The 13,930-nt window shown below is 64.9% G+C and overlaps 2 protein-coding genes across 6 annotated transcripts in view; one reads left to right on the forward strand and one right to left on the reverse strand.

Annotated features, from left to right (window-relative positions):
• Window positions 1-2,697: 2,697 nt before the first annotated feature.
• On the reverse strand, window positions 2,698-8,104 carry SAPCD2 (suppressor APC domain containing 2). Its single transcript, XM_059926638.1, has 6 exons — window positions 7,519-8,104; window positions 5,033-5,145; window positions 4,306-4,452; window positions 3,885-3,992; window positions 3,667-3,789; window positions 2,698-3,594 (listed from the first exon to the last, which is right to left on the reverse strand). The coding sequence occupies exons 1-6, from the start codon at window positions 8,102-8,104 to the stop codon at window positions 3,466-3,468; spliced, it is 1,206 nt and encodes a 401-aa protein (XP_059782621.1). The 3' UTR covers window positions 2,698-3,465.
• A 4,162-nt stretch (window positions 8,105-12,266) lies between these two features.
• The window catches only part of UAP1L1 (UDP-N-acetylglucosamine pyrophosphorylase 1 like 1), a 12,725-nt gene continuing 11,061 nt past the window's right edge, over window positions 12,267-13,930 (forward strand). For 3 of the 5 annotated variants that reach the window (XR_009503826.1, XM_059926101.1, XM_059926104.1), the window contains exons 1-3: window positions 12,268-12,729; window positions 13,392-13,596; window positions 13,825-13,930. Coding sequence is in view for 4 of the 5 variants with exons in the window: in XM_059926101.1 (XP_059782084.1) it covers window positions 12,441-12,729; window positions 13,392-13,596; window positions 13,825-13,930 (600 nt within the window). In the remaining variant the exon portion in view is untranslated. Of the gene's footprint in view, window positions 12,730-13,391; window positions 13,597-13,824 lie in introns of all 5 variants that reach the window. The other 2 variants (XM_059926103.1, XM_059926102.1) reach the window with 1 other exon arrangement.

Genomic DNA, 13,930 nt, shown 5'->3' on the forward strand with positions numbered 1-13,930 from the left:
CCTCCCCCAATAACCACACCTGCCCCCAACCCCACAGTAAAGGTTGGAGGTGTCTCCCTCAATGTCTTTAACAATCTTTTAGGAGAAAATGTCACTTCTTTTTATTCATCCTGGCTGGGATCCACTGGGATTCCTGGATCTGAGAATTGATATTTTTAGCCAATTCTGGAAAAATTTAAGCCAGTTTAACTTCATATATTGTCCCTCCTTCCCTAGCCTCTCTTTCAGGAAATCCAATCAGACAAGCAGCCCTCTCCCCCTTATCTTTCAAGATCCTCCTCTCATCCATATTTCCCAACTCTGTCTCTATGGGCCGTGTTCTGGACCATTTCCTAAGCTCTGTCTTTCAATTCACTAAGTCTCCCTTCAGCTATGCTGAAATTTTCCATCTGAAGTCCATTTGAGTTTTAAATTTTTATATATATTTTAAATTCCTGGTTCTATTAGATTCTTTTTCATGTTATCAGTCACCTTTATAGAATAAAAGATTACACTTTTTTTTAAACAGAATAAGAAACTATAAAGACTATTTCTTGTTCATATTTTCAAGGATCTCTTTTATTTCTTCAGGCATACAAAACGTAGCCATTTTATGTTCTCTGATTACTGAATATCTGAAATGGCTACAGAATCTGCTGTTTCTGCTGGCTCTCATGGTAGATTCTTTCCTTGTGGTGTTTGTGAAAAGTGTTTTAAGTTGGAGACGCTCATTTTCCTTGGAACTTGGTCCATAGGAAATCCTTGAGGCCTGGTGGAGTTGCATTGCTGTTGAGCAGAGATGCTCAGCTAAGGGCAACTTTGCCCCCTGGGCACTGGCAATGTCCAGAGACATTTTGGTCATCACAACTGAGTGTGTGTGTGTGTGTTGCTGGCGTGGATAGAGGCCAGGGATGGTGCTAAACATCCTATGGTGCACGGACGGCTCCCCCAAGACTTACTGCGGCCCCAAACATCCCCCGTGCATGGCTAAGAAACACTCACTGCTCTAGCGAGGATGTTTTGCTTCCGCCAGCCGCCTGGGCCCCGCCAACCGGGGGCCACTTACAATTCTCCCCTTGGGGTCTCTAGGGCCACACAGGCAGCCTGATTTCAGACTGCAAATGAAGAGGATGCACTTTCCGCCCTGCGTGTAAAGCCAGCGCCACGAGGCCTCTCCCTGAGTCGCGGGTTTCTTCCACACTCACCCTGCGGCTGAAGGGTCCGCCTTCTGTGGGCAGTACCCCTGGGGCAGACACTGGGTTCTGGTCCTGCCTCCCAAGTTCCTTGAAGACCTCAGGGGGAAAGCAGACACCCTCAGGGCAAAGGCTACCTCCTTTGCCATTTCAGCCTCTGCAGGTTCGTTCCCTCTGTATCCAAGGTGCAGGGCTGGGCAGGAGCCAGTCAGGTGAAGCGGGAAGTGGGTGTTCCCAGGGATGGAACAGCATTTGCAAAGCCCAGAGACGGGAGAGCCCAGCAGCCGGCAGGGCTGGGGGCGGGGGATGTGGAGGCTGAATCCCGCTCGGGGCCTGGGTCTGCCCTGCGTCATGAGGAGGTGCAGGAAGGGCTAGGAGCAGGGGAGGCGCAGTTTTCCGTTCTGGAATTGTCCAGGGCTGTTTGGAGGGTCTGCGAGCAGAGGGGCTCCTAGTGAGGGTGGGCTCAGGGCCTGGCCAGGTAGGGGGGACTGGTCACGGGATTGCAGTGGGCAACGGGAGGGGGACCAGGAAAGGGGCGGCTTGGGGAGGTCCTGGTGGGCGGGCCCCTACCTGATGGCTGGAAGGATGCCTCCTCGGCGGGCACTGGTCCAGTCACCACACCACAGGTAGGCTTCGGTGCTGGAGGCCCGATCTGGCCCTTCAGGACCAGCTCCCCTTCCATCTCAGGGAACCTGCCCAGGAGGTCTAAGTCCAGGGGCGCTTGGGCCCGCAGGAGAACCCACCCCCATCCTCTGAGGGCAGCTTGTGTGCTGGGCGGATTGGGGTCTGACCTGGGACAACCGCGCACCCAGAGCCCCGCGCCCACTGGCCCCGAGTGTGGTGTGGGGAGGGGCTCCGGCCAGGTCGCTGCCGGTGTAGCGGAGCTGGGCCCGGCGGGGAGTGGCCGCCTGCACCTTGGACCCCTCCTCTGTGGTCAGGCCATGCCCCAACCCCGGGGCTGTGGGAAGCTGTGCACACAAGCCCTCCAGGCCGCAGGTCCCATGCTCCATACATACACACGTACACCGTGTCCAGGGCCCCTGACCGCTCAGCCTGCCTGTAACGCCCGTGTACGCTCAGCTGGGGGTCGGCGGGGGATGGCAGCGGGGAGCATGGAGCCCGTCTCGGGGTGATCACAGGCCCAGCTGAGCAGGAGGTCTCCCTTAGAGCAGGAAAGGACCCCTGATGGGACCCACTGCCGGCCTCTTCCTAAGTCCTGTGGGACCCCCTTCCTGTGATCCAGACCCAGGACCAAGCTGGGGTGGGGGGATAGAGGGTGTGCAGGTCCCCATACCGGGGGAAACTTGAATCTGGTGAAGGGCCTGGCAAGGCTGCTGGACCTACAAGGCCCCTTGGGGCATGTCTGGGAGGCCCAGGCTGACCCCCTTCCTGGGGACAGGGCCCTCCCCAGGGAGGGGCACACTTAAGCCACCCTGGTGACCACAGCCCTGGCCAGGTCACCTGGCAGGCCCAAGGCTCTGGGCCTGGGTCACAGGTTGCTCGGTGGAGTCTGGGCCAGGAGGGATGAAGGCCAACCCGTTTGTTTAGCATCTAAGGTCTGTGGGGAGGACCAAGCAGGCCAGCTTTGGCCCAGGCACGAATGCAGTGAATCCCCAACACCATGCCCTCGGGGCTCCCCTGGAACTGGACACAAGCAGACCCCCCTTCTTAGAGGCCACCCTCCATCTGCTCCTGGCTGAGGGACAGCCGCCTAACCTTGAGGGGGGGGAAGACGCCCTTGGACCCCCGGGGCCAATCACCCACTGGACCTGCAGGTGTCCCAGCCCGCCCGAGGTTCCCCTACTCCAGGCCCCATGTGAGACACCACAGTGGGGCCTCCAAGGCCGCAGTCACCAGTGCATGTGGCGCCCTCTGCTGGCCACTCTTGGGAACGCAGCCTTGTGTGATCAGTGCCTTCCACTGGAGACCCCAGGTGAGAGGGGAGACACACCAGCTGCAAACACAGGGGCAGGCCTGCCCAGGGCTGCCCAGATCTGGTGAACACGAGGGGGTGTCCCCCGCTGTCCACTCACAGTGGCAGGAGCAGCTTCAGGTTGTGTGTTGGCATGATGGAGTCCCACCCCAGGTCAGGCCCCCGAGACCAAGATGGAGTCAACGTCTGGGGTCTCAGAACATCCTGGGGTTAGGGGAGCCCGGACTGGAAGGGAGGAAGGAGGGCGGTGCTCGGGTTGGCCAGGGTGCCTTCAGCCTCCGAGGTGGGGCTCAAGGAAGTGCCCGCCCGCCCAGGGCTGAGTGCCAGGCCGCGAGGCCCCATGGCAGTGCCTGGGGCTGGCTAGATGAAGGTGGAGTCCAGGGGCCCAGCGTCCTGCTGGCTGAGGGCACGGGCCTCAAACAGCTGCTTGATGAGGGCGGACTTCTCCTGCTCCAGCTGTGTGATACGCTCGCTCTTGTCGGTCACCTCCTGGGCGGCAGGAGGGCAGTCAGGGCCTGCCCAGCCTCCAGCCCCCGGCCACGCACCCGTCCCGCAGCTCACCTGGGTAAGGAGCCGGTTCTGCTCCTTCAGCATGAGAATGGTCTGCCGCTGCCAGCCGGGGACCGAGGGCGAGGCGGGGGCCAGGGCGGGGCCCAGGGGCCCTGAGGAGGACGAGGGCAGAGCCTACAGGAGGGCACGGTCAGGCAGGCCTGGCAGCCCTGCCACAGCCTCTAGGACAAGGGTGAGGGCGGCACCGAGCTGGTCTGGGGAGCACTCACCCTTCCGGCGCAGGCCGCGGCCAGCAGTTCCCCCAGGCACCGGGCCACCTCCTGCACCTTGGGCAGCAGCTGCCCCAGCAGGCGGGGGCTCCCCTCAGCCCCGAAGCCCTGGGAGGAGAGTCGGGGGGGGGGGGGTGGTCAGAGAGCAGGGCCGGCCGGGGCCAGCCCCAATGCCTCGAGGGGGGTCCCCACGGGTGGGGGGAAGTCACTGCTCAGAGCTGAGGGAGCCCAGGGGTGTCGCAGGTGGGGAATATCACGGGGTGGGGGGCGGCGGGGGCCTGGCCCAGCACTCTGGGTGGAGGGTCAGCCGCTGTGCCCAGCTGGGGGTGCCCGGGTTTGGGTGGGCGATCACTGTGTGTGTTGGGGGAGGGCCACTCTGCCTGGGGCGGGGGGCAGCCTAGCCCTGGGCAACATCACTCACGGCACTGGCCCTGCTCTGGCCCAGGCGGCGCTGGCGCTCCTGCACGCGCTGCAGCTGCTGCTGGTACCACTCCCGGCCCCGTGCCATCATCTCCAGGCCCTGCAGCAGCACCTCCTGCTCCTGTTCCAGCTCCTTCATCTGCTTCAGCTGCGACACACGGGCACGCACCATGCCAACGGTGTGACACCGGGTGCCGCCTGCACCTGCCCCCGTCTGCAACTCACAACCAGCCCGCACAGGAACGGACCCACCGGCCCGTGTGCACGCGCCCGTACTCGCGTGAGCCCTCCTGCGCTGGGAAGCACAGCCCCCCTCCTCCTCCGGGGGGCTCCTCCTCCGGCGGGGCCTGGCCTTCCTCAGGCCCTCCACGCAGCCCTCCCCAGGGGAACCTTCCCCTCTCTTTATCGCGAGTGGTAGGCCCCCGGCTGGTGGGCCGGCCTACCATAGCAGGGAAGCGGGCAGGGGCCAGCGTAGCGCTGGGGAGGGGGCCAAACGTTCCCCCTAAAGGACTTGCTGACCTGGCCGTGGGCCGTCCCGCAAGGGGATTCAAAGCAGGATGGGGAGAGAGGTTTAGAACTGCTGACGTTCCTGCCACAGAATCCCCCAGAACCCGAAACCAGGTGCTCCCTCCTGGGCAGAGGGGTGGTCCAGGAGGCCACATCTGGGGGCCAAGGCCAAACCCAGGCAAGACGGAGAGCCCCCCCGAGCCCCCCGGGCCCTTACTCACCAGGTCGCAATCCACACCGTTGGTGATGGTGTGTCTCCGACGTTCCCCTCGGGCACGGGGACCCCACCGGGCGTCCCCCACGCCCAGCTCCCGGGCCCTGCAGGCCACTGCATCTGCAGCAGAGGCGAGGGCCTGGCTCACTTCCAGGCCTGCCAAGTCAAGCTCGAGTCCCCCAGCCCCGCAAAGACCCATCCCGGACCCCCTGCCAACCAACCCCAGCCATGCAGAGCCAGGTGTGCCGGCCTGCATGCGTTGGGATTCCTCCCCCCGCCGGTGCCAGGCTGGGGTCTGGTCCTCACTCGACCTCCACGAGCTCCCCTCACACCTGCCTTGGGGACAGCCGTGTGTGTGGCCGCTGAGGCTGCATGTTTGCACACACACCACGCACGCCTCAGGCGTGAGCTCCCTGAGGGCAGGGGCTCCATCTGGCTCATGTGTGCACACCCAGGGCCCACACCTCACAGGCTCGAAGGCTGCTAGGCACGGAGCCAGCGGGGCCGCCTCTGGATTCCTCTCCTCTCTCCTTGTCCGCCCGGGCCCTTTAAGGGTGACTGGAGTTCACGCAGGAGAAACGTGGGGCACGGGTGGTGGAGACCTGACTTCTCCCGGGAAGGTGACTGCAGCATAAAGTTAGTTCCCTGCACGTGTGCACCAGCCGTGCCCTCAGCAGGCAACTCCTACAGCACACGTGGCCAGCCGCAGTCGGCTTGGGGCCGGAAGGCCAGGTACTTCCCGGGGAGAGCCTCCTGGAGGGCCAGCAGGCTTTCCTGGGGGAGGGGGGAGTATGTGCAGGGCCGCCCAGGAGGGGAGGAGGGCACCCTCCACTGGCTCCCTAGCCCTATGCCCCACCGGCACAGGGGTAGGCGGGTGGTGCAAGAAGGGGGCACAGGTATGCCTGCTAGGGACACGTCCAGAGGGCTGGCACCAGGTGGCCACGCAGGCCACCAGCCAGCCCCGGCGGACAGGCCCCAGGCGGGCCGAGTTCACGTTCTAACCTTCCGGGCTGCCCGGCGAGCAGAGAAGGCACGGCGGGGGGCGGGGCCCCCGGAGCACCTGGGCGGGTCTGCAGAGCTGCCCCGGGACCCCCAGATGACGGCACGCTGGACGCCGGCGGCTGACCACCAGGCAGAGACGTCACCACCCGTGTCCGGGCCTGACAGAGCAGCTTGTACTTAGGGAGCTCAGGCCGGCCTGCACCCTGAGCCCCAAGAGGGAACGGCAAGCAGGACCTGGACCTCTGAGAGGGCTTGGGAAGCTGTGAACACGGAGCGCTTTCTCTTCCTGGGGTGCTAGGGGGCTCTTGGAGCTCAAGGTTTGGCACCCAAAGAGTATGTCACACGCCCTGGCTGGGCCTCTGCCTGTAAAAGGTGACAGCGAGAGCCCTGGCCTGAAGCCTAGAGAGGGACTGGTGTGAACACTGCCCCGTGGTGGGCAACAGCCATGTGCCCGACTCCGGACCTGGACCTCAGAGGGCTGCAGTAAGGGACCCCACGTCACACAGGGCACCAGGGCAAAGCCGGGTGGGACGACAGGCCTGAGGCCTCCAAACGCCAACCCCACGGCTGACTTCCAACTGTGTGCAGCCGCGTGGATTGCACCAGCCCTGAACTCAGGCCAACCACACCCAGAAGCCCACTCCCCCTGCACACACCTTGGGCACAGGGAGGAACCTGCGTGCGGGAACCTGCAGCCTCGGGGGGGGGGCCGCTGGATTAGCTCACCAGGGAGGCTAGGGGGTCACCGCAGCTCCCACTGGCAGTCTTGGGCTGGGGAATATGTCCGAGCCTGGGCGGGGGGGGTCCAGCGAAGCTGGCAGAGCGGTGGGCAGCACAGAAAGGGCTGGCAGCTGCCCGGGTGGAAGGCCTGCACCTGCACGGGCTGAATGGGCCGAGGGGCCCAGCCCCCGCCCACAGCCATAAAGCAGGTCTTGTTCCCAGGGCAGACTCTGGGGGACAAACAGGGGACCATTCAGACATCTCCTGTCCCTGCCAAGCGGACCGGACGCCAGGCCATCCCCAGGGACTGTGGTCGGTCCCTCCCAGGTGTCAGAGGTGCCACGGCTCCAGGCCTGGAAAACTGGGCTGGAGACCACCCACCCCTCTGCCTTTCCTGGCAGCTACGCCAGGTCCTCCTGCACCACCCGTCTGCTCGCAAAGGCCCAGGTGTCCCCAGGTGTGGGCAGTTACTGGAGGTGGAGAGCCCCCTCATACTGGACAGGTTCCCTGGTGCCCCGCTAGGATTTGGTACAGAGTGGGTTCCTGGTGGGATTTGCTGAGTCACCCACCAGCCCCTTGGCCAGGGTCCCTGAGCACACCGGGATGGGGACGAAGCTTCTTCCCCCCCAGGCCGCCAGGTGTGTTCCAGGCTCAGAAGCCGACGAAGAGCTGCCCGCTCTCGTCCCCCGCTGGGAGATGCTCAGGCAGCACCTCTCCGGTGCGCCGGCGAAGGGAGCTACGAGGCGGGGCCGGGCGCCGCCCCGCACTCACCAGCGTCCGTGTTCGGGCTCCGCTCCAGCGCCGCGCCCTGGGGCCGTTCGGGCTCCTCCGGGCCGGGCGCCGCCTCCGCCGGGCTGCACAGCTTCTCTAGGCTCCGGGCCGCGCCGCCCGGGCCGGCCGGCGGGGGGCGCGCGCCCAGGGGCAGGGGCTTCCTCTCCAGGACCGTCCGTGGCTCGTCGGCCGGCGCGAACACCAGGCGCTGCGGCGGCGGCGGCTGCCCCCCGGGCCGCGCCGGGCAGCCTCCCCGGGCCGGGGCGCGCGCCGGGGCCCGCGTGCCGCCGTCGGCGCTCAGCAGTGAGGTGCGCAGGCCGGCCACGAAGCGCTCGAAGGTCAGGTAGCCGCTGGCCGGGGCCACCTGGCGCAGGCCCTCGAGCACGCCGCGGGGCAGCTCGCGCGCGTCGGCGCCCTGCCAGCGGGACTCGATCTCGCGCAGGTGCACGATGCCGCGCCGCCGGTCGTCCAGGATGTCGAAGAGGGTGCGCAGGCTCTGCAGGAAGGCGCGCGGCAGACCCTCCGTGCCGGGCGCGGGCGCGAAAGGCGGCCCGCGGCCGGGCTCGGCCATTGCGGCTCCGGCCATGGGCGCCCGCCGGCAGGCCTCGGTCCTCGGCCCGCCCCGGGCTGGTCCCCGCGTGGCCCAGGGTCGGTCCCCGCGTGGCCCAGGGTCCGTCCCCGGGCGGCCCGACGGCGGGCCCGGCGGCACGCAACCCGCCGCGACAATAGCTGCGACTTTTTGAATGGGCTTCCTCGCGGCGTCAGAGCTCATTAGCATTCGCGGCGGCCATTGGCCGAGGCTGGCCCATCTCCTCTCCGATTGGCTAAGAGGCCGGCAGCCCGGTTTGATTTTCGAGCGGAGGGGTCGGCGGCTCGCGCGCTCCCGCCTTGCCGGGAGGGACCGGGGGCGCGCGGAGGCCCCCGGCTAGTAGAGGGAGGGGTCCCCGAACTCTGCCTCCCTCCCGACCTCGCGGGTGGGGGAGGGACCCCTGAGCGGCCCCTTTATACTTCCCAACCCCCACCACACCAGCCCTCCCGCCGCGGTTCCGCCCTTGCCGGGTTTGGCCGCCCAACCCACCTCTCCGAAGGGCGGGGCCCGGCGCCCTGAAGAAAACCTGTCCCCAGGTGGCCTCCTGGGATAAGGATGGGGAGCATAGCCCTCCAGACACCCACCTTCCCCCTCTAGCTCCCCTGGGCGCTCTTCGCTGAGGGTCCCCCGTCGCAACCCTGGGGCTCCTTTCTCTTGCGCCAGGCGGGCCCCAAGAGGATTGTGGGCTCCAGCCAGCTGGGCGCTTCCCCTCACAGAGGCCTCTCTGTCCCCACGGCTGCTAGCTTCTCCTCTGGCCCCTGGGGATAGCCTGGCCTTTCCTGTCGGCTGCAGGACAAAGCCACGTTTCCCGTGTCCCCAGATTCCCGTCTGCTCGCAAGATCCTCTGCTCTGGCCCCTTACTCTGGCTGGTCACTTCCTCCAGCTGCTCCTAGGGCTCTCGTGGCCTCCTCAGGCCAGCTAGGCAGCCGTGTGTACCGCCGCCACCACCGCCCCTGCTTCATTTCCAGCTGGGATGTGGTCACTCCGTCTGGTCAGTCTGGGAGGGGCCAGGGCTTAGCCTGCAGTCCAGCTCTGGGAGGCCATCTCAGGACCAACCGGTGGAACCCCTCCCCCAAACCAGGGAAGTACCCAAGATGCTGTCTGCCTGGGACCCCTGCCTTCGCCACAGCCTGTCCTCAGACCCTGCCCTGCTCCCTCCCCTCCCCTGACAGTTTTCTACACGCAGCTGGCACCTTGCCACTGAACACTGCACATGTGTTACTTGCTGCTTTAGAAGCAGACTGTCCACCTTCAGGGGTAAAACAGCAAAGAGTCGCCAAACACCTCCTCCAGACAGGCTGCTGGCACAGGGCTCGGCTCCACCCTCTGGCTGGCTGCCTACCTGGGTCTCTGTGTCCTTGGGCCCCAGGCACTGGTCTGTGTCTCAGGCTGTAAGGGCAGCTGCCCTGGCCAGGGAGTGTCCTGGGTCCATTTCTCCCCTGGGGTTACCCCTCAAAGTGAGGACTCTTTTGTGGTAAGGAATCTGGGGGGTACCTAGAAAGCTGTGAGCCTGGAGTCACCCCATGGAGACTGGTCCGTCCCTGCCTTCCCAAAGTGGACCAGCCAAAGTCCCAGGGGGCATTCAAGCCATTTGTCCTGCAGTTCATCTCCCCCCTCCTTCTCTGCTTCCAGCAACACCCACCCCCCACCCCACTCCCCTATCCTTAGGGCACCGGCATTCCCTCACCTCTGGGCCTTTGCACTTGGTGGCTTTCCTACCAGGAACACCCTTCCTGTTTGCTCCTGGCTGAGCCCTGTGCTCTTTGGAAGCAGGGCCTGGTCCACAGTGGTGCTCAGTGGAAACCGTCCTGGAGGTTGCAGCAGAAAGAGCATCTTTGTGTGGGATGCCAAGCCAGGGGGAGGCCTGTGTGAGGGGGAAGCCTGGGGACAGCTCTGTGGGGATCAGTGTGGGTGTGGAGGCCGGCGGCCAGCGAGCGGTGCTGATGCCTCTCAGGGCCACGTGACCAGCGGGACCCAGGCTAGACTGGGGCCCTTGTGAGCCTGCGCCCGCTGTGTCGCGGAAGCAAAGGCCTCTCAGGGCCTCTAGGGCTGTGGGGAAGGTGGCCCCCGCTGGCCCTTGGTCTGTGGGCTTTCCGTGGCTCCTGGCTAGGCGCTGGAGGAAGGCAGGGAAGCAAGTGGAGTCAGTGCCAGCTCTGGGCGTGGGACTAAGGCGTGGCCCCTGTGTCCTTCTTATCCTGAAGTCTGATCATTTCCTCCTTCCAAGCTGCTTTCCAGCCTGGCCCACTTTCCCACCGGCAACTTTCAGATTTGCTGTCACCTGGGGCGGTTTCCCAGAGCCCCGGGCGAGGCAGGTCCTCTGCGGCCCTTAAACTTTCTGAGGTAGCCACCTTAGTTGTACCTTTCACCGTGCCAGCCTGGAGCTCCTTGGAGTGGGCAGGGGCCCTGGGGCCCTCTGTCCCCACCCAGCACGGGGTGTGGGAGGAGGGATGGGCACCTGCCTCCAGTCCGGAGCGGACCCCAGGGCTCTCTGGCCTCCACTCCCACAATGACAACCAGGAACCTTGTTGGCCTTGGGGTCCTGCTCCCCCGAACCCTTTGGACTAGGCCCTAGGACAAAGGGAAGGTGGCTTCACGGCCACAAGCGTGCCCCTGGCAGGGGTCCGGGAAGTCGCCGCCCGCCTCTGCCTCCTTGCTACTCCCGCGTGTCTGCGCCCCCGGCTGCCCGGGTGGGTCAGCTCCCGTGCTCTTGGCCCTGCAGGTGCCTCTGGCTCCCCAGTGCCGATCGCCCCAACCCTGCTGATCTCAGTTTCACCCACGCCTTGAGGTGGGATTTAGGGGCTACCCTGACCAACATGGACCCCAAGTTGATGTTCTGACACCTGCCTTCCAGGGCACGTGTGCAGGGGCAGTGAGAGCTGGGTGGACTCTGGCCTGGGCTGTAGAACCTGCTCTGCTCCCTGCTTCCCTGCCTTCCACGTCCAGCTCCAGCCTCTGCCCCGGGCTGCCCTTCACTGCCACAGGCTACAGGAGCAGACCATCCACTCATTCAGCACGTGCTCCCGAACAGTTGTGTGGCCCAGTCGCTGCGCTAGGCTTGGGGTCCAACACGTTCGTTCCGTTAACAAACACTGACTGAGTGTCCACTGTGTGCCGGGCGTGGATCTAAAGTGAGGGACAGAGCAGTGAACCAGACAGCATCCGGCTCTCATGGGGTTTACTTCTCATGGGGAAGTCAGGCAGGGGAGAATGTAGAAAGGCACGAAGGAACAGAAAAGGATGGGAAGGTCTCCCCAACTGTGACTTGTGAGGAGAGATCTGGCAAAGTGGGGCAGGAAGTCACGTGAGTTTCTGAGGAAGAGCCATTCAGGTGCAAAGGCCCTGAGGCAGGCTGACTTCTTTCAGGTCCAGGAGAAGGTACAGAGGGCCCCAGGAGGCTATGAAGCGCCACCTCCTAACCCAGGAAGGGTAGTGGAAGGGGTGGGGCTCTATGGACAGAACCTGCCTGCCAGGACAGGCAACGGCCTTAACAGAGGTTCCCTGGGACGGGCTGGGGGAGATCTTACTTTTCATTTTGGGTCCTAAAGCACCATTTGAACTTGTTTTAACCATGGGCATGTATTACTTTCAGACTTAATAAAACTAGTTTCTAAAAGAAAGTTTTGTCTTCAAGTGGCTGAAGCTACTCTTTCATATTTTTCACAAGGGAGTTTGTAAACAGCAAGGTGTTTAAAACCAGATAGTTAAGTAACAAGGCAGGGCGAAGGGCAGCTCCTGCGTGGTTCCGGTCACATGGCAAGGGGAAGGAGGAGGGATGTGAAGAAGGGAGCCCCCAAGGAGGCAGGGTGGCCTTCTGGGGGGCCTTGGTGACATCCAGACACCCGGCCCCTCTGGTGATCTGGCTCTGTCCTCCCCAGCCCAGCCGTGAGTCGGCTGGCCTCTTCACTGAGCCCCGGACTGTTGTCCCCAGCGCCAGGCGTCTTGGTAAATGCAAACAGGTCCACAGGCAGGGACAGACCCTAGCCTCTCCCTCAAGTGCCCCGCCCCAGGGCTGTGGGCAGGGAGGTGAATTAGAACTGAAGTCAGTCCTCCTGAGCCTGAGTGGGCAGGGGCAGGGCTCGGCGTGGCTTCCGGGGCCGAAGAGAGGCGGGGCGGATCGGGGGCGGGACCGGGTCGGGATCGGGGCCGAAGAGAGGCGGGGCGGGCGGGGGTCCGCGACCCGGCCGGGCTGGGCCTGGGCGGGGTCAAGGCGGGGCACCTCGGGCCCGCCCAGCTGGGGTCGGCACCGCCCGCCGAGTCCCGTGACGCTGGTCCGAGGGCGCGGGTCACGAGTGCCAGCGCGGCCGACGGCGGTGGCGGCGGCGGCGGCGACGACATGGCTTCGGAGCTGGACGTGCGCGCCCGGCTGCAGCGCGCCGGCCAGGAGCACCTCCTGCGCTTCTGCGCCGAGCTGGCGCCGGGGCCGCGTGCCGCGCTGCTGGCCCAATTGGAGCCCCTGGAGCCCGAGGCGCTGCGCGAGCACTGCCGGCGCGCGGCCGCCGCCTGCGCGCGCCCCCCGGCCCCCGCGCCTGACCTGGCCGCGCGCCTGCGGCCCCTGCCTCCCGAGCGCGTGGGCAGCGCGAGCGGGGTCGCCCCCCAGACGCGGCGGCTCTGGGAGGAGGAAGGTAGGCGGGGCGGGGGTCCAGGCGGCGGGCGCTCCCGGCCTCCGGAAGGCGGCCTCGCCCGCAGAGCGTGGCGACAGGGGAGGGGGTACTTGGAGTTCAGTTTGCCTTCTTCGTGAAATCGACGCTCTCACACGCACCAGCTCGGGGCTGGGGTTTGGAGCCCCCGAACGCTGCGGTGCTGGCAGCCGCCCCTAGGCCTCACTCCCCGCGGAGAGTGCTTTGTTCTGGGCACGCCTGGATGGCCAGCTGCCCAGCCCACGTACTGACAGCAGGGGCCCCCTTAGACACTTGCACACGCTCCTTTTCACACCAGCGCCGGCGCAGCTGCGCTCTTTGCCTCTTGGCCTGGAGGTGAGGCAGTCGCTCCTGCAGGGGAGGCTGCCCAAGGCCCCTGCTGGACAACTCCGGCCGGGCCCACCCGGTGCTTCCTCTGAAGGACCTAGGTTGGGAATGAACCCAGGAGGATATCGTCAGTACCTTGGCGGGGTCGGGGCAAGGTTAGGTTTGGGTGAGGCCCAGGCCCAAATCAGAATGTTACCTGGATAGTTCTGTTCTGCGGCTGTCAGATGGCTCACCGTCCCAGGCACAAGTTTGGCTCTAAAATGAAAGGGTGGTTGTGTGACGGGTTCCAGGCATCCCCTCATGGCACCCCATGCCCCCAGGTTTCCACCAGATCGCCCTGAACAAGGTGGCCGTGCTGCTGCTGGCTGGTGGGCAGGGCACTCGCCTGGGCGTGACCTACCCCAAGGGCATGTATCAGGTGGGGCTGCCCAGCCAGAAGACCCTGTATCAGCTGCAGGCAGAACGGATTCGGCGGGTGGAGCAGCTGGCTGGCGAGCGCTATGGGACCCGCTGCACCGTGCCCTGGTGTGCCCTCCTGCGTTACCTTGGCCCCAGAGTGATCCCCCCCGTGTAGCCCTAGTCCTGCTCCACACCAAGACTTGAACCCCAACCCCAGCACAGCCCCGGACAGAGCCCAGCATCCACCCAGGCGGAGGCCTGACCACTGCCCTAAGGCTGCACCCTGATGTCAGCCCATCTACCAGAGGGGCCAGGCCCTCCGAAAGCCTGGCTCAGGCTTGCCTCCCCTTGCAGGTACATCATGACCAGTGAGTTCACGCTGGGGCCCACAGCCAAGTTCTTCAAGGAGCATGACTTCTTTCACTTGGACCCCAACAACGTGGTCATGTTTGAACAGCGC

Source organism: Balaenoptera ricei, chromosome 6 (genome assembly GCF_028023285.1).
Source record: "Balaenoptera ricei isolate mBalRic1 chromosome 6, mBalRic1.hap2, whole genome shotgun sequence".
Taxonomy (NCBI): domain Eukaryota; kingdom Metazoa; phylum Chordata; class Mammalia; order Artiodactyla; family Balaenopteridae; genus Balaenoptera; species Balaenoptera ricei.

Excerpts from the sequence above, each read along its gene's own strand:
- SAPCD2 (XM_059926638.1), bottom strand. The coding sequence starts at position 8,104 with ATGGCCGGAGCCGCAATGGCCGAGCCCGGCCGCGGGCCGCCTTTCGCG. Across the intron at positions 5,146-7,518 it reads GAGCCCGAACACGGACGCTG|ATGCAGTGGCCTGCAGGGCC; the intron begins GTGAGTGCGGGG and ends CCTCTGCTGCAG. Across the intron at positions 4,453-5,032 it reads ACGGTGTGGATTGCGACCTG|CTGAAGCAGATGAAGGAGCT; the intron begins GTGAGTAAGGGC and ends CGTGTGTCGCAG.